Source organism: Phaethon aethereus, assembly GCF_964289735.1.
Source record: "Phaethon aethereus genome assembly, chromosome: 14".
In the NCBI taxonomy this organism is placed as follows: Eukaryota; Metazoa; Chordata; class Aves; order Phaethontiformes; family Phaethontidae; genus Phaethon; species Phaethon aethereus.
In genome coordinates, this window is record NC_138590.1 from 15,625,050 (window position 1) to 15,644,373 (window position 19,324).

The window sequence follows — 19,324 nt, forward strand, 5'->3', positions numbered from 1 at the left end:
CTGAAAGCATGTCTAGTTCAAGCTGTTAAAAAGTGATGATTTAATACTTCGAAATAATGGTGCACCCTGTATTCAGAATTGTACTTTTTAAACTAAAAAGCATTTTTTTTTAGACGGGAAGGATATTTCAGTAATACAGAACTGACTGGATTTAAAAAAAAATAATCTATAAGCACCAATACTCATTATTTCAAATCCGTTTGTTTCAATATGTACACTTCAGATCTAAACTAACTCTAAGAAGTTCCACAAATAACAAATGCAAGTCCAACTCTATTCATCTGAGGGACTTCAGCTGTCAATAGCTGAATTATAGCTTGTTTGAACATTTAAATGTATGTATGCGAGTTAACTCCGCTTTTAGACTGTTCATTATAAACCAGTAGCTGTGACTAGTGAGGAGAACAGTTGGGGGTCTCAGTAGATTATTTTTCTTCATTATCTTGATTGCCACACTACAGTGGAAGTTGTACTTGTGATTGGGCATTCAGGAGGTCCCGCAGGAAATACCCTTTCCGAGCTCTTACAGGTTTTATTCATTTTCACAGGGGTGTTATTTCCACTGTCAATTAGGTGAGCATTGCTCATTATTATTGACCGGAATGTGCCTTGCTGCCCTGTTGGACATAGCACAGAGCATCACACAGGTTTTGGCATCATCCTTGAGGTAGAGGATAGTTACTGTTAAAAGATAGATTTTTGTCTTTAGTCCAAATACCAACATGAACTTTAGCTGAAAAGGTTGCAGTCGGGGCCTCTGGAGTTGTGACAGTGTGGTTTGTGTGATGGAGTATGGATAATTAGTATCAGCTTTCAAATTTTGGATGCTTTTCTTAACCACACCACTTAGATTTGAAGAAGTCACCATATTTATTGCATTGACACCACACCCCTATCCCTTTTAGTGATATAATAAATGAATCTGCTTAATTATTTTATGATACTACAGTTGATTTTATTAAAGCGATCTTGAGACAGTAATTCAAACAAATACTGTCTTTGGTGGAAAGGTAATTTACAGTTTAGAGAAACTTCTCAGAGCAGTGATTTATGGGCAGGAATTAGGAGTTCCAAGAGCCTGAGGGAGGACCTAAGAAAAATAAATTAGTCATGAAGTCAGAAAACAAAGTCTATGACCTTTCTAAAGCCAGTGTTACAGTCAAAGATGAGATAGAGACCCGTAACATGAAGCTACCTAGTGCCTTGCCAACACATCTGCTCTGGGGAATGTTTTTTATTTTGATCAGAAGCAGCTAACTTGGACTTGGTAACATCTACTGACTCTCACACCAGGGAAGGTAAATCAGGACTCTGACTCGTATTTGCATACAAAATGCCAGATTCTTATCTCCATTTCGCAATGGACATTGCCAGGCTCTTCCAAAACTGCCTGTTGCTTGTGGTTTTGGGCAGAATGATAGATGTTTTCCAAATCTGAGATCACAGTTTGACCTTTAAGTTTCATGTGTGTTGTGTGCTTTCATTATTCTTTTTTCCTTGTGACGCTCAACAAACATTTCAGAAAAAAAGAGTTCCTTTCTAAGGAAATGAGGAAATGCCTTGTAAGGACTAGAAAGGAAGACTGGGAGCCCTGGATTTTGCCTGGTGGCTTTCTGTGTGACTATAGTTTATCCACCAGAGGAATTGATGTAATGTTATTCCTGTGGGATTAAGATGAAGTTTTGGGAATGTTAGAAATGTTAGTTTGGGATCTTCAAAAGCATAAAGGAGGTGATGAAAATCGAAGAGGATAGCGGTGTTTGAAGTGGGAACACAGAAAATAAAGTGAGAGGGGAACGTTTTTGAGAGGGTCAGATTACAAAAGTTTGTGCTTAGTATCCACCGTGACATTTCTGGTTCCTATTCTGTAATTCAAAACAGCCGTTCCTTACAGAAATAGACAATCACTGGATGCCCACCAGGCACTGAGGCTTTGCTGCAGATAATTACGATCTGATGAATGAGCTGCATCTCGGGCTGGGCCCAAACAATGGCTTGCCAGGAGCTCTGCCATCCCACAGGGAAGACGCTGATGCTCTCCAGCTCCTCCGCTATCGCTCTGGCAGAGATCCGCACATGGTCCCCACTCTGCCTGAGAGCACGTAGCTGCCAGTAGTTTCTGCAACAGTAGTTACATCAGGATTTTGCGTGACCAAAGAGCGGTCTAATTGGGTTGGATGGATCAGCAATTTGTGGTGGCTGAAAAGCCAGATGCATAAACTGCATCTTGTGTTGTGCCCTCTCCAAATGGTTAGAGATGGCCTCTGATGGCCGTGTAGCTGGCTCAGATCCATTTGAGGTTGACGGTAGCCAGAGGTTGAAACTACTAGATGTCCATCAGGGATGTGTGCTCAGGGAGCCTGAGGACGCGGTGCTTACCCAACCGTACGGTGCGATGCATGGAGCTGCGGAGGGTGTGCCTCGGGACGAACTCAGCTGCGATGATTTATGGTTCAGCGGGATGGAGCCATGTTGTGACTGTGGGCTGTCTTTTGCATAGCAGATACTAACCAACTTTGCAAGGCTGGGAACGCCTTCAAACTGCATGAATGAGTTTGCCGATGACTTGCCAAAATATGCAGATTATTCTTTCTCCTATTGCACATTGGTTTAATTAGAGGTTCAGGGAACCACCTGACCTTCCCTATAAATCCTGCCAGCTCTATCAGCAGGTAACCCACTCTGCACCAAGACTAACAAAACTGCAGGCTCTCTTCTACTATTTGTGTTACAGTAGGTTTCAAAATTCTTTTTTAGGGTTGGGCCCCGCTTTGCTTAATAATAAAAACTTTGTGGTCCTTCTTTTACAAAGCGTGATCCCTCTCACAGATGCTTAGCTTGCCGTTAGTTGGAGTTTTTTGATGTATTCTACACGCTTACTGTGCTGACTTCAAACTCGCTCAGGGCAGAAGAATTATAAAATAAGCAGAGAGGGACAGAAGAAAAAAGGAAAGTCTTTGTTTTTCTTATGTAGCACCAATCTGTGCCAGCCTGATTTCTAAACAGGAACTTTAAATAGAAATGCATGTTTTGCTTTGATTTAAATATCCCAGAAAAATAAACCAAAGTTATCCCAAAATAGTTTGTGAACTACAATAGCTTGATGAAAGTCTCTTTACAGCGTTTCACCATGCTTTGAATTCCTTGAGATTTACCCAGCATTCTTCATCATTCTCCATAAATGCTGAATCACTGTAGGACATCTAACAAGATTTAACGCAAAATCTTCACTGCCCTCAGTTCAGGAGCTGTAAGTTTGGGATGGTCTTTGTGCACTCTTTTTTCCTATGCAGCAGCACAATTTTAGACTTACTGAACTAAGAATAAACAGGAGGTCCGCTCTGATTTTTTTTCTTCCATTGATATGAACCATGGATGTCCTACTGAAGTACATGCAAAAGTACTGTGTAATCCTTCTCACAGCTGTGTGTATTTATTACATAGACATCTGAACATATATATCCATTGTCCGATTATCCGTGCTTTGAAACAAACATTTCGGCACCTAATTCAGCAGCTGTGTTGGATGAGAGCCTGGAGCTTTCCGATTCTGATGGTTTGGTTGATCATTTTGTGCCCTATACAAAAAATTGCATTAGCTTAACTCTGCTTTCCTGTTGAAATGACAGGTGGAAATGTGGAGAATCTGAGCTAGAGATTGTGGAGGCCCTTTCGGTGTGTGCACTTTGCATGAACGTTTGAGAGCATAACAGCCAGTTGCTTGCGTCTCATATCTTTAATAACTTCCTGAAACAAATAGGTGCAATTTAGGCCATGCTGAAAAAAAAGAAAAGCATCTATTTCGGTGTATTATCTGTGTGCAGTGAGAAACTACCAGTAAAGCCACAGTTTTGCTTAGAGAAAGGCGCAGAGGGTTCAATTCAGCTGCTGTGTGAAGAGGGGTTGAACTCATCCTTATTAATGAAACCAAGACCCAGAGCTTTGAATTGACCCACTGTCTTGCAGGAAATCCAGTATCCCAAGAGAACCAAGCAGCTTTTTACAGTGCTTGTGCCTTTCTGTTCATTCACAGTTTGTTTGTTAGATGTCATTTGCATGAACAGTCAAACAGTGTTTCAGTTCTGTTCCATCAACATTTTCAAGCCAAGTTTCATTTTGGCATGCAACAGTGATATGGTTGTTCTGTTACTCAACTATTGTTAAAAGAGGCTTAGGTTAAATTCTGGAAGTTAATGAGAGAGCGATGTGCGGCAATTTGGATTATGCTTTATGAACTAATTAATTACTTACATGCTGTGTTTACTGTCCTCTATACACAGGAGTTTTTGTTCAGTATTCATTTCATGTATAGGTAATTTACATCTTATTTCAGTCTCATATCCTTGATGTGTGTGCTCTCTTCCCACTACAAAAAGAGTGAGGCAAATTAATATCCCTGCCTCTCTTGACAACACGCAAGGGTCTTTTTCCTGGGTGAAAGAATTTTTGTAAAGCAAAATGTGTGTTTATATCTTACCTTTTTATAATCTGTGTTCAATAATGGTCCTAAAAGTAGAAGTAAAAGGGTTTTTAAATACAGGAATATAAAGTTAGTCTCCTAAAGTCTTATTTAGAAATGCAACTAAATGATCTAATTTCCAGAGGTATTGTTTACAAAGCAGATCTGAAGAGATCAGATACTTTACACGGCGATGAAAAGAGCGGCCTCTGAAGCCAATCATAGCCACGGGCTCCTCACCCACCATCTTCCAGCCAAGGATCTGCTCATCAACTGGTAATGAGCCTGGATCCCAGGCATCCCACAGCATCTTCCCCAGCTGCCCGGGCAGATGCCCTGCAGCATGAGTCTGCTCCTGGAGCCGCAGTTCAGCCACGCTGTCTCATAACCGTCAGCACAGGACTTTTCAAAACTTAGACTTTTGCCAGGCATAAAATTAGGCTCTGAACATCCAAAAATACTGATAAAATGAATTAAAAATACACTTTAAAATGTCAATGGGGATTGCTTAGCAAAACCTACACTGGTATATTTAAACAATTTTTAAAGAGATAAAGGGTGGGCCGTTAAAAGCAGGGCTGATTGAAGAAACAGGACATTATTTACTGTATTTCTAAATGAAAGGTTTTCTGAAAGTTACTTATTAGCTTGTAGTAATGAATCTATTTTGTAGGAATAAATGAAACTTAGGTCCAGACAGCAAAGCAGTCCAGTTTGGTGCAACCTTTACCAAGGGAAAGAGGTGTTAGGAAAGACATTTGCCTTGCAGGGAATCTCATCTGCCTCTTCTAATTTGTAAAGCTAAACCCATTTGGCTGAGTCTCATGTGTTCATCATGGAATACCTAAATCAGACCCTTTAACAGTTAATATTTGCCTAGCTTGCTTGTAGCAGTGTTTCCCCAGTAATCTTTATACATCCACATTTAATTCTCCACTCCAAATATTTACAGTTCTCTTTTCAGTGTTCCTAGGGTGATTTCTCCATGTGCATTTTCAGTTATGTTGCTCTAGTATAAAAAAGAAGACAGTTTTTAATTTGCTGATGTTTTGTAGCTTTTCTCCTGCTTGCAAAGTTTAACATTGATTAGTTTTGACACACGATAAAGCCAGCCCGTGGGGCCAGCAGTGCTTTTTGAGGGAGGTATATCCTCTTGTCAGAGTGGGATGTGGTGGGTCCTGGATGGAACAGTTACAGAGTGCAGCTGAGCCGATCTTGCAAATGGCTCTTGGGAGAGACATCCTGTCCCTCTGCTCACTTGTCCCCTTCCCCATGCACGGCCTTGCCCAGCAGAGAGCTATTCAGGATTTTGCTTGGATTACTGTGCTCTGGGCTCCAGCGGGCACATACAGCTGGGGTGGAGTAGGGAGAGCTGGGAATCTTCCTCCTTAGCAGCTGTTGGATCGGCTCAGCTGCATCGTGTAGATGCACCATGATACATGTAAGTCCTTTTAGGCTGGCACTTAAATGCTTGTTAATATGAAGTCTCTGATGACGTGTTGATTTTAAATGATTTCCTGAGTTATGGCCTGTGGGGAGGCTACAGTAGAATTTAGAAGAGAAAACATTCTCTCTTGCATTGGTGGAATTCTCTCCATTTTCTATAGGATCACAAAGCAATCTTTGGCTTACTGACAGTGCATAAAAGGTACCGCTGTATCACTACTTGCATGGTTTCTTGTTGCCAGCACCGTGGTTAAAGTGCTGAACTCTTTTGCAGGTTAATGAAATTTATCATGATGAGTCCCTGGGTGCTCACATTAATGTTGTCTTGGTGAGGATAATCCTGCTGAGCTACGGCAAGGTAAGTAAAAGTTAATTTAAATGGAGGATATCAATATCTCTGAACCTCATTCTTTTATGAACAATGTCGTTAGTGGTGACATGTATTGGTTCAGTATTTTAATTCATACACTGTCCTTACCAGTCTATGAACATAAAGAACTTTTATATATATTTGTTTATCATTTGAACTTCACATTTCAAATAATTTCAGTTTCTTCTGGGTTTTCCCTGTGTCATTTTAAGTTGCTGCTTAGCTCTGGCAGTCTATCTTTTCAAATTTGTTTGGAATAATCTGTGAAACGTAGAGAACATTTTGATTCCTAAAGAAAACATGAGGTGTTGTGGTAGAACTGTATGTAAGTAACAATAAACATGTGATCAGTTCTGCAAGATGCGAGGGCTACAGCCTTATTCCAAGAACTCATTTAAATTTGGGCTTTAGTGGGACTACACCCATGTTTAAAGTTAAGTGCAAGTTCTGTGGGGTAGGGGCCAGAAGGCAAGACTCTGCGGATCAAATCTATAATTAAGAATTCCAAGTGTTCTCTCGCTGTTTCTATGGAAGGGGTTAGTCTATGGGCAAAACTCGGGTAAAGAGGAATGAAATGCTAAAGGGTTTTCAAAAGTATTGAACTGCTCGGTACCTGTGTCCTGTTTTTGCTAAATCAATGTCAAATTCCATGTAAACAGGAATAGGACATTTCAAGTATGTTGATAAATGCTTTGGTTAAGGACATGTAATTTTAGTTCTCTCTAGTAAAGCGGCATGCCCAGCTGCTCAAAGCAGAGTGTTAAAATCTAGTGTCCCTTTCTGTGATGGGAGTTGCTGGCATTTGCATGTTCCTGGTATAAACCTTGGTTCTGGAAGACTCTGTATGTTCGTGCAAGCTGCTGAAACGCTGTCAGTGAAGAGCCAGCGCAGATGGTGTCAGTGGTGAAACACCGCTTTACCCTGCTCGACACCAGCTGATAGTTTTCCTCCCTGGTGCAAATGAGGGAGCTCTGAGTTTTAGTCTGGACTCTGCTGGAGACCAGTTACCTGGATTTGGAATAAATTGTTCTCTCTGAGCTTTCCTATCTGAGAACTAAACACACCGATCCATCTCCACTCTTCCTGCTGTGATGTAGATGATGACATAGTTAAGGGTTTTGCATAAGCTTAATCAGATGTGTGTCCTAAAATAAAAGGTGAAAAAGGTCACGTTTGCCATTTTGTGATCGAAAGTTCATGGTGTGTGTAGTTAACATTAAATTACAAAATAGATGAAATATCCTTGTGATTGCTGTAATGACAGCAATTTGAGGGATTGCCGATTGACTAATAATTCTCAAAAAATTCTGATATTGCAGTAGTGGTAGAAGCCAGCAGAATTAGTACATGGACTAGTCATTTCTTTTGCTGTCCTTATTTCATAAGTATTTCATAATTATTATGTGTGTCCATCTTTAGCTCTGTAGATCTGCAGCAGTAATCTGAACTCTGATAACTTCTGTTATTTTTCTGATGACAGACAATAGCTACAGTAGACCTTATTTCACCTTAATAATCTTTATTTTCTTGTGAAGAATAAAGTGTTGTCCTTTGATAATTTGAAAGTTATCGATTGCATATTAATCTTCTTTAGAGAGGAGAGTGGGGTGGAGTGCAGAAACCTTCATGTCTTGGTGGGTCTTTAGCCATGTCACAAAATTAGGCATTGCAGGTGACACTATGTAATCTCCTTGTGGATAGTCTACTTCTGCATTCTAGATCCATAATCTGCAGTGAACAGTGCACTGGACTTTTTAGCAGGGCCTGTAGCAATAGGACAAGGGGTAATGGTTTTAAACTAAAACAGAGTAGATTTAGACCAGATATAAGGAAGAAACTTTTCACAATGAGGATGGTGAAACACTGGAAGAGGTTGCCCAGAGAGGTGGTGGATGCCCCATCCCTGGGAACATTCAAGGTCAGGTTGGACGGGGCTCTGAGCAACCTGATCTAGTTGAAGATGTCCCTGCTCATGGCAGGGGCTTGGACTGGATGACCTTAAACGGACCCTTCCAACCCAGAGATTCTGAGTCATCCTGGTGGTTTCAGCAGGGCATAAAAAGGAAGAATTGTAGTATCGCAAGCTTGCTCTAAATAACCATGAAGATAATTTTTCTTGCGTTTCTGTATCTGATTCTTACTTACAGGAAAGGCAATTTATGGCTTTCTGAAAAAAGTAAAATGAATTTAAAAGGTATCATTTCAGAGCTTCTCCACCTGATAGTGTGGTGGCCTGCATGCCCTGTCTGTATAAGAAAGCATTTTTCAAGTTCATATTTTTAAAGCTTCTGATCAGAGGACTAGCGCCAGCAGGTAGAAGGTGAGGAGGTTTCTCTGTTTCTCTTTGGAGGGTTGGGATTATTTAGCAGTGGAAAAGCAGGGAGAAAAGGTGTACAGTTCTTACTTTCTGAACCTTTTCTGAGGAATCAGAACACCAGCACTAACAATTTTTAGGAATATATATTCAAAGTACATAATAAAAGGAAGGGTGCATGTTCAAGTTACGGGAGTGCGTGAATGAAGCAGCCTGGTTGGCTTCACAATATGAAAATATCATCACAGTCTTGTCTGAGTAAGCATTTCTTTTGAAAGCATGTAGCTGATATCTTCAGATTCATTTGCTTCATTGTAGGCAGTTTATATATATTAAGGGTGCCATTTAAATAATTATAATAATTACATTATGGTTTTGTAATTGATGAAGTATGTACCATCAGCGTCAGGTTTATGACAGCACTCTGTGCTATTGCCAATTCTCCATCCTTTAAAAGAGGATTAGATTATATTCTTTTATACTATAGATCATCAGTTGATAAAAATAATACGGACAATACTTGAGTTGCATAGCAACCAGCTTTTCAGTGGTTCTTGCTTGAAGGTACTCCATTCCTTGAATTGTACTTATTTTTTAATATTTTCAAACACAGACAACTGGGTAAAAGTGTCAATAATTTCAGTAATTGCATTAATTGCCCTGGTAAGGTGAAAAAATGGAAGGTGTTCCTTGGTAATCACATGTTAAAATTACTTCAGGGGCAAATTCAAAAGCTCTGACACTGTTTTACTGAATTAACGCTTTGTGTAATTACCTCTGAACTTAGTCTGAGGATATGGCAGGTCGAGACCTGCCAAGGAGCACCAGGCGTGGGTGCTGGCTGGGTGGTGTGTTTGAGGAGAGGGCAGCATGTGGCGGTGCTGTGTCTGGGGCAGGCGTGCTGAAGCTACCAGCCCCTTCCTGACTCCCCGCTTTTCTCCTAGTACGTCAAATAAAAGAACAACGCAATGTGATGTACCAGAGGGGCTGATGTGAAGGCTTCGACCATGCCTGGCTGCTGCCCGCTCATTTATCAATTCCATCAATAGGATAGAAAAATGTGTTCTGCAAAAGCTACTTCATATCTGTGGTGGCTTCAGTAGCTGCCATACATTTGCACTTTCTTTGTGTGGACTCCCAAAGTCACAGGCTTTTTTGATGTGATGGGATACTGCAAATAAGTAAACAGGGGACGTGTGGTGCATTTTTCTTCAAATGGGAAAAAGATGAGCTGGCTCACTTCTGCCTTTTTGACTTCAGTAGTAGGAAGATCGGTGCCAAATTCTGGAAACTGCGGATACATTTGAGATGAATATAATTCAATGTTTGGGCAAATTATTCCATTTAGACCTATTTTGGTTGTAACTACTCTGTAATCCAGCTAGCTCTAGAATACTCAGGGGAATAAGCAAAGCAACCACTATCACCAAGTGCAGAGGAGGTGGCAAGAGATGAGCTGAAAATGGATTTAAAAACCCTGACTGGTTATTATAAAATTTGTTGGGAAACATTTAAATCCTGAGCACTGCATAAAATCCTCTCATCGCCTCTTTGAGGTGGATGAATAAAGATTATTATTCCCATTTTACAGCTAAAAAAACAAAGACGTTAAGTGTTATTTTCCAAGGCCACACGGAAGGCCACTGGCAGGCTGGGGATAAGACCTCATAAATTCCTGGCTCCAACCCCACACTCTGTCCATCGACAATGGTGACTTTGTGTGCAGATGAGCTGCGCTTGCACAGCGGCAGAGAAAAACACACACGTTAGCTGGGATGGGTGTAATTAAGACAGTTATTGATGAAAAAAACATCAGAAAGAATTTTGCAGGAACTGCAGGGGTTTCAAGAAATGCAGCCATCTGAGGATTTATGAGGGTTATTTCTTGGGAAATGTGAACGTGGCAGTGCAGGACACCCCTGAGCAACACGCATAGGTAGAGTCACCCATATTCAGACTGGAACAGGGTGGGATAGGCTGAGGGATGCTGTGTCTGCTCTGTACACATTTGGGATGGCAACCATTAGGGAGAGAAAGCCCATATGAGCTGTAAACCAATGTTGGCCCCAGAACAAGTGGTTTTACTCTGGCGATGTGTTAACTTCGTCAGATTGAAAGAGGAACCTGACCAGCAAGGCAGAGAGCCTCTCAAAAAATTATGGGAGGGAAGGAGACCCAAATGGCTTTAAGATGGCAGTTCAAGAAGAAGGTAGTATGGGGTGGAAGTCTACAATCTCAGAGGGCAGAACTGTTCAACTGAGGATTTTTGAATTGTGTGTATCTGAGGTATTAGCAGAGCTCCTGCTGCCTTCATCTGGGACAAGATTTTACCTTTGATCTTTTCATAAAATGGTGCTCTCTTTATCTCTGCCATCTGACCTTTTCATGTCTAAGCTTGATGCAAACAGGGAAGATATTCGCGGTTCAGCCAGGATGGAAAGCGGTGGTTCGGTCTGAGCCAGGTTCTTCGCTCTGTTTCCCAGAGGGTGGCACAGGTGACGCAGATGAGGTGGAAGGATAAGCCAGGTTTATCCCTTAAATCTGGTGTTCATCCTTACCATTTTGCTCTTGACTCTGGTTGGTTGGAAAGGGATGAATGCTCCCCTCATCTCTGCTTATCCTGGGAAGACGCAAGGACTCTGGCTGAGAGCTATTGTGCCAGGCAAGGCAAGGGGGTTGTTAGCTGTACATTAGGGTCACAGAATAGCTGTGCTTGGAAGGGCATCCTCTAGTCCAACCCCCTGCTCAAAGCAGGGTCACCTAGAGCAGGTTGTTCAGGACCTTGTCTATCTGGATTTTGAATATCTCCAAAAACAGAGACTCCATGACCTCTCTTGGCAATCTTTACCAATGTGTGGCCATTCTTACAGTAAAACTACAGTAACACTCTTACAGTTTTTTAATTGCATTTAAATGGGATTTCTTATATTTCAGTTTGTGCCCATTGCCTCTTGTTCTTTCTCTGGATACCACTGAGAAGAACCCGCCTGAGTCATCTTTACTCCCCTCCCAATAGGTATTTATATACATTGATGAGATCCCCCTGAGCCTCCTCTTCTCCAGCTTCTTCTTGTATTAGAAGGTCACTAATGTGAGTTGAGTATCTTAGTTTTCCACTGACATTGGTAGATGCAGAAGACCCAAAAGTATCAGCAGGAATCAAGCTCTGATCTTGCAATGTGCTATGGAAACATGTCTGAAGATGGAGTTCCTGATCCCATCTCCGGTTCTGTAAAGGCTGAGTTGCAAGGCCAGAACCTACCTATTATATAGCATTTTGGCTACTGTTCATATTTTTGTATGGTTTCAATATGTTTAGGGTAGGGGTAAAGATGAGAGGTGATATTGTCCCTCTTATTTTTTATCTGGGTAAATAGTTCAATTGCCTTATTTATATATTAGACTCATAGCTTATAATTTCCCAGTGTGTTTTGTTGGGACGTTGAAGAGTGTAGAGCTGGCTGATAGCATAAACAGTACTTTGTATTCCCAATCTGCTTACATTTATACAGAATTAGAGACTGAAAAATGTTTACAAATTGCTGCCATAAGAAAGCTTTACAAATCCTTTGAATGCAAAATGACAGTTTGCTGAATGAGCTATTTTTGTTGGTTTGGTTACCATGGACACTAGATAATTGTATTTATTTATTTATTGCTTGTCTTGTTCAGGGTGAGAGAAGCATATATAAGATCCAATCCAATATACAATGAACAATAGAAGTGCCAAGCAGGAACAATGTAAACAGTGTGTTTTGCAGAGACTTTCCACATTCAAGAAGGGAAAGTTGTATGTATTGTTTCTCGAATGTGTGCGCTGCTATGGTCCAACTTTTGCTACCATAGTTTGAAGCCTATCAAGTTAAGCGTATTTCTGCTCCTTCTGGAGCTGCTGAAGAGCAGCAAAGCCTTCTCCGTTGGTACTCTTGGAGCACCACCTAATGGATGAGTTAGGAAAGGTCCTTTTCCGGCAAGCTTCTGACCTGCCTAAATTTCTTGTGTTCTGCTCATCAACACCATTGCAAAATTGTACCCAGTTATGCCAAATGGCAGATAAATAAAACAGTTGGTTAAGGAAAGCTGCCACTCTACGTGTGATACCAGTGTGTCTTTCACATGTACTGGCAACTTGAACCGTCTTTAAAAGTTTGGGTAGACTTTGCAGTTTTTCTTCTAAGATAACTTTGTATTTGAAATAGTTAAAGAAAAAAGAAATGACATATTTCTTACTTTCCAAACAATTTCCACAAGTATTTGAAGGACCTTACATTCGGCTTCAGAAATGACTTGGTCTTCAGTGTCTTCGTAACAGTACAACTGAACATCACACTGATAACTTCCCAAAAGACAAGACAGGTAGCAAAGAAGGCTCAAAAGCCTCTGGATGTATGTAGTAACAACTTTCAACCATTTCTTACTGCTCTGCTTTGCTTCCCAGTAGGAATAGTAGTTGCAACTCAGTTGTCTTCTATTTTTGTTTAGTTTTTTTTCTGCTGCTTCCATCTAAAAAAGGAAGGGAGTAGAGAAGAAATGAAGGCAGAATCAAAAAAGAAGGAAAATGGAAGGCAGTAGTAGATGTTGAGTTTCGCAGAGCAAGGATCTCAGAGCTAGTTCTCTAGGGCAGACTGTCCTTGTAACCCTCTGTGGAGTCTCCTTGCATGGGGTTTTTCTCCCAGCTGAGGCCTTTCCACTTCTTGGCCAACATCTCCATCTGTCTCCATCAGCAGTTCTCTGAAATGCTCACAGATTTTTTGCTTTTCTTGCTGTGAGAAGGAAAGTTTCTCTTTCCATTGGCAGTTTTCCTGCTGATCAGCTGAGTAATGCTCGCCACAGGCCTGCTGTCCTGTTTGGAAAGAGGTCCTTCTCAGCCAGGTCTGAGCTCCCAGCCAGCTGCAGGACCTGCATGTTCCTGGCAGTGGGGGCCCTTTGCTGGCCAACAGTAACACCTATACTTCTCCATATGCAGCCTGCTAGCCCCCAAACTTTCTCTGCAGTGTGACAAAGAGGGATTTTACCTTTACTTGTAATCCTTATTACTGTACAGAGTTCATCTCTTTTCCTTTTTGTCCTGTCACTTCATCCATTTAATAAGAGACTGGGCGTTTCTGAGTCAGATGAAAGCTCCCCATTGACTTCCAACAGAAAATATTATCAAGTGTTATCTGATATCTCTACAAGAGTAAATTTTTTGGACAACATCCTTCCAAAACATTACATCTTCCCTGTCTAGTAACAAGCTGTGCCTGGTCCCATGATTCCTAAGCTTCTTTCTTGCAGGACAGCAGCATTTATCTTTAAAGGCAAGGAAGCTGAAAAAGTTAATAAAATGCAATATAAAGATATGTCTGACTCAGGAAATCTCTGATCCAAAGACATCTGGAGCCTTGGAGGTTATTTGGAGGCAAATACTGTGCTATACTTGCACTCCTCTAATTCCCTTCCCTGGGCATCCCGTTGCCTCCTATCCGGAGAGGACCATTGGTTACATGGTTCTTTGGTCTGAACAATTGCATAGCACAGTGGGGTTGACTCAGACCCCAGGTCGGTGGTTCCCTGGCTGCACAGTATTCACTCTTCGTACTGTTGGAGCCTTTCTGATTTGGAAGTCCTTGACAAATTGCAGAAAGTGGGAATTTGGTTGAAAACTTCCTAGGAATTAAGGGGGGGTCTCTTTTTCGGGCTGCTACATTACAGTGAAGAAACACAAGAGATTAATGGCCAGATGATTTGAGTGCTCAGTAGACTTTGAGTACTCAGCAGGTAGACTGAGTTTTTCCTCTTACTCTTTGGAAGTCCTCCTCATTGACATGGGACCTCGACTTGCTATTTATATCTGTAGCACATGGACATTTAAAATAATTGACTTCCTACTGGATGCCTTGCTTCCCAACTTAAAGAGCAGTAAGGCTCAATTTTACATGTGCCCCATTTCTGATGTAAAATTGGGTCATTAGCAAAGAAGTCGGGCCATCAGCTGAAGTGTGTTTTATAGAGTTGTGTATTCTCAGTTTCCCCTCTTATGCCAAAGGGATATTCTTCATTTTCCTCACTGTGGTGGATGCGAAAAAACCCAGAATGCCCCATGTTAGTCAGTTGGTTCTCCTTTTGTTTGCTTGAAAACAAGATCTAAATAATCGCCATTTTGATAAATAAGCATTGAGATGCTCTTGGACTCAACCAGTGGTTTTGCTCTCAAAGTGGACTTCAGTATACAGTGAAAACAGTTGTCAACTCATGCCAGATGCCAAAGCAGTGCCTGAACCGTGGGAGCTGCTGGGTACGCTGCGACAGACTGATCTGGTCTCTGGCAGAGTTGACGTTTGTCAAAGTGCTGCAAGCTGCTGCGTTAGTTCATTTGGAGACTAGTCGTTTGCTTTTGTGCTGGGGTCCACTGCAAAGGTTTCAGTTTAGGGAAGAGGTGACATATGACAGAGGAGAGCTATAAAACCGTGGCTATTTAGAATTCATTGCCTTTTTTATATTGTTTTTGTTATATTGTTTGCCGATCATGCAGAGATTTCTTTGCAAATATTTGGATACCCTTAAACAAAGCACATGTTGATATTGCGTATTTTTTCTTTGTTTTCTGATCGATGCATCTTGTAAGATGTGATGATTTTCATTTGGTAGAATGTACAGAAGGATGTCATTATGAGACAACGAACTATTAGCAAATGATACACATGACTTGAGATTTTTCAACTTCATTTTACAGCATTCTTTGGCTTTTGAATCTTGCAGTAAGATTTCTCACTGAGCTCCTTGAAGGGATTGATTTCTTTTCTGAAGCTTTGGAGAAATGAGAACAAGGTGGCGATGATGTAGATAGGGATTTTGTTTGTTTTGCTTGTTTGTTTTTGCTTTACCACTGATGTATGTTATTAAAGACCTCAATAGTGCTCAAACCTTGTTTAACTGAATAGGATTTTTGCTTGAAGAGCCAGGATTTTACCCTTTAATAGTCTATCAAAATTTGTTTAAGTCTGTTCTTATAAATCTACAAAGATGCCATAAAGGCACCACAACTGTCCCACCATTTAAATACAGTTATTAGTTCAGTTTCCAAGGGAATTACAGCTGGAAGCAGTATGAACCAGTGTGGGATTATATTACAACTTTTTCATTCCACAGTGGTATCAGAATCCAAACTGTGCCTCTATTTGGTTTATTAATTTGTTTTTCTGAACATTTGCAGAATTGTAATATCCCAGTTTTGCCAAAGTCAGACCTCAGTTTGGCAGACTCTTCTTTTATCAATTCCAGTTGTTCTTCCACAACCGTTTGAGGATTTTCTTTTTCATGTAGTCAATACTCTGTGCATCATGCACTCAATTATAGGACATGTCAAATACATCTGTATTTAAACACGAACGATATTACTTCTCTCTTAGTTTTGGCTCAGGCTACGTTTTGCTCTACGTTAAGTATTTTGGAATGACAAACGCTTACAGTACAGTATAGCATCTAAATTGTAGTGGTTTGTGTTATGATTACAGTGTTGTCATGGTAATATAATTTTTGCAGATGAAAAGCCAGGGTTCACATATGTATTTCTTACAAATCCTGGAAGGCCTGGGATGGGTCAATTAGTCATACATTTTATAGCATCCCACATACAATAAACTTTCTTAAGTCTTAGCAATGCACAGTATTAAGTAGAATTAGCTGGGAATTCTTAAGAAAATACTATTTTGAAAAAAGACAAATGTAGTAGTTGGATTTTAAAATCCCTTCTCTTTCTTGTTGAAGAGGATTGCCCTTTGCACTGCACCTAACACACTTTAGCTCATTTGAGCTGGCTAAGCCATATTGGCGCATGACCCATGTAATGTGCGGTTTAGAGGGAGGACGGCGTGCCGCAGTGGGAAGTCATGTGTGCTACCTTCGGAACTATCTTCACATGTGAGATGAGATAAAGAAAGTGCACTTAAAGACAGTCATTGTGAAGACCGTTTCTGAAAGTACTGATTCAAATACAGCTGAAAAAATGTACTTAATTTTTACACTTACAGATCATCCAGTAGTGTTCATAGGTCTGACGAAACAGCCCTAACAGCTTGGTTACATGGCAGAAGTGGCGGAGGAACCAGGGCTGGGTTCTGGCTGTCTGCTGGTATTGCCATTTGCTTCCCTAGGCCATATAGGCATTACCCTTCCCCATGGTGGTTAGTGTCCGCTGGCCAACAGCCGCTGCAGTTCCAACAGGGGCACAAGCTCCATCGGAAACTCTGTGTCCAGACTGGAAGTGATGGTGCAAGCTGATGCCAGGGTGGCATAGAAATAATCACACACAATGCACAATATAATTAAAAAAAAAAAAAAAAAAAGATGTTTTGCCATTAAAATACCCCCTTTTTTTTTCTTTTGTTATATCTTAGACCTCATGAATATGTCATGGAAATTGCATTTAATCTAACCATGAACTTCAGCTTTTTTCTTTCTTTCTTGATCCAGTAAAATTTGTTTCTGAAGTGTAATTGTCTCTTTATTAAGAACAGACTTTTAATAGACATAGAATGTTTGTTCAAGTGCCTGAACTTTTTTTTCCCAACTTGGGGAAAAAAATTGTGACTCTCGTAATAAATAGCTATTGGTGTCTTTTCTTCCTGTGCGTATGCAGTCTATGAGTCTGATAGAGATTGGGAACCCTTCGCAAAGCCTGGAGAATGTGTGTCGTTGGGCCTACTTGCAACAGAAACCTGACACTGGGCATGCAGAATATCACGACCATGCTATCTTTCTCACAAGGCAGGATTTTGGTCCATCTGGCATGCAAGGTAAGATGTTCATCAGGTTTTGGTTTGTAAATGTCAAGACTTCTGAGCAGCATTTGTGTTTATCACTGAGCAAGGCTAGTTATGCAAAGTATAATTGTGTATCTTTTGCTTAGTTTTGGTCAGCATTTTCTTTCCCCAAGAGCTCTGCATGTGGCCGTTATCAGTTGTTACTGTTTCACTTATTGTTTTATCCTTTCTTACTGGTGGGATTATTATTGGATCACTTCTTTGCTCTTGCTGAAGCCAAGCAAATGGTATCCCTATGTAAACAGTCCTGAAAATGCCCAAAGATTAATGAATAGATTTTGTGTTTAAAAAGTCTCCAAAGCTGTTGCCGTGTTCCAGCAGGATTGCCAAGAAATATTGTTACAGAGAGGTCTGGAACAGCAATGCCAAGTGCTGTCCACTTTTTCCTTTTTTCAGGGCTCTGCCTCTTCTTAGATCAGGTTTGTTCACTGGAGGGGATAAATCTCAGAGCTTTCCCATTCCTTTTGGGTTGGCCAGATCTGCTGTCAGCACAGGGCTGGGGCTTTGCTCCTGCATTCCCAGCTAGAACTGCACTGAGTTCCTTGTGAGCTGTAACACAGCAGCATGTGGTGTCCTTTTCCCCTGTTGCCTCATGCACTTGGAGAAGGCAATTGCAGGATGGTCCTAGAGGTGACAACAGTTTTCTTGGTGAGCCAGGAATACAGTTTTAATTTGTTCAACAGGCTGGTTTCATCTAGTTTCGTATATGAGGGAGCACATTATTAAATGCTTGGGCGCAGAGGTCTTTTGAGAGGACTGCTTCAACTATATCTGTGTCAAAACAGGCGACAGATGTTTGTCCTAGAGCAACTCGCCACGTTGCCTTTCCATACTTGTTCATTTTCTGGAACACTTGGTATTTCTCACAGGCTACGCTCCAGTCACTGGAATGTGTCATCCTGTTCGAAGCTGCACTCTCAACCATGAAGATGGTTTTTCATCTGCATTTGTGGTGGCTCATGAAACTGGACATGTGTGAGTAGAACTGTGGACATCCCGTGTCCTACCTTATAACGTCTTTGGTACTGACAAATGACGTTGGAAAGATGCAGTTTATGTCAAGAAACACTATTCAATTAGCTCTGGCTTCAGATCTGAGCTGTCTCAAGGCTTTCTTTATGATCTTACGTAAGCTTTGTATTTTAGTATTTTCAAAGGGAAAAAGGAATGAATACCAAAATATCTTCCAGGGCTGCTGTGAGAGTAGATTGAATGCTGTATTATAGTCTCCTGGTGGCAATGTAAAGTACACATAATGATGACATATGAATTCAGTGAGTCAATAGAACACAGGATTCTTGAAAACAATCCATATTAAATAAGCCCATCACCTATGTATGTTACTGCTGGTAAAGGGTATAATACTGTGTAGAAACTAGGTGCCAAGCACTGAGGTTACAACTGTTCTCTATATTTCATATAAAAAATGCATTTTAATATTGATGTGATTAGAACCAATGACCAGGCAGAAGTTGTCAGAGCTTTGGTTTCTCCCAGAGCATTTTAGTTTCCCTCTTTGGAGAGAACACCCACTGATTTCCCATTTTCTCTTTGGTAGAACAACAATTCCCAGAAGGCTTTTTCTGAACAGTTCCAGTCTATTCTGTTTTCCCTAAGAAAGCCTGAAGGCCCTTTTCTCTTTATTGTATCACAGTTATTAAGGGCTTTAAACAAAAAATTGCCAAAGTTTATTGAAATCACTGTAAGCATATCTTAATTAGACAGGGACATAGAATTGATACCCAGATGGTATTTGATTCCAGAATTTTTGAATTAAGATTAAAAGGAATACACAGTGAGCTTTAGAAGAGATACCACTGAAGAATGTTTGTAATCTCTCAAATCACATTCAGCCCCAATCTGTTAATTTGGTTTAAATTATGGACAGATATCGCCCATGTTAGTCAAAAAATGCAATATAAGATCCTAAC

The 19,324-nt window shown here is 40.7% G+C and overlaps 1 protein-coding gene across 1 annotated transcript in view; it reads left to right on the plus strand.

Moving 5' to 3' along the window:
• ADAMTS2 (ADAM metallopeptidase with thrombospondin type 1 motif 2) overlaps window positions 1–19,324 on the plus strand; it is a gene marked incomplete at both ends in the record, with an annotated part of 189,082 nt that overhangs the window by 135,354 nt on the left and 34,404 nt on the right. The window contains 3 exon segments of the mRNA XM_082005994.1: window positions 6,180–6,263; window positions 17,210–17,366; window positions 18,263–18,368. Coding sequence (XP_081862120.1) covers window positions 6,180–6,263; window positions 17,210–17,366; window positions 18,263–18,368 — 347 coding nt within the window.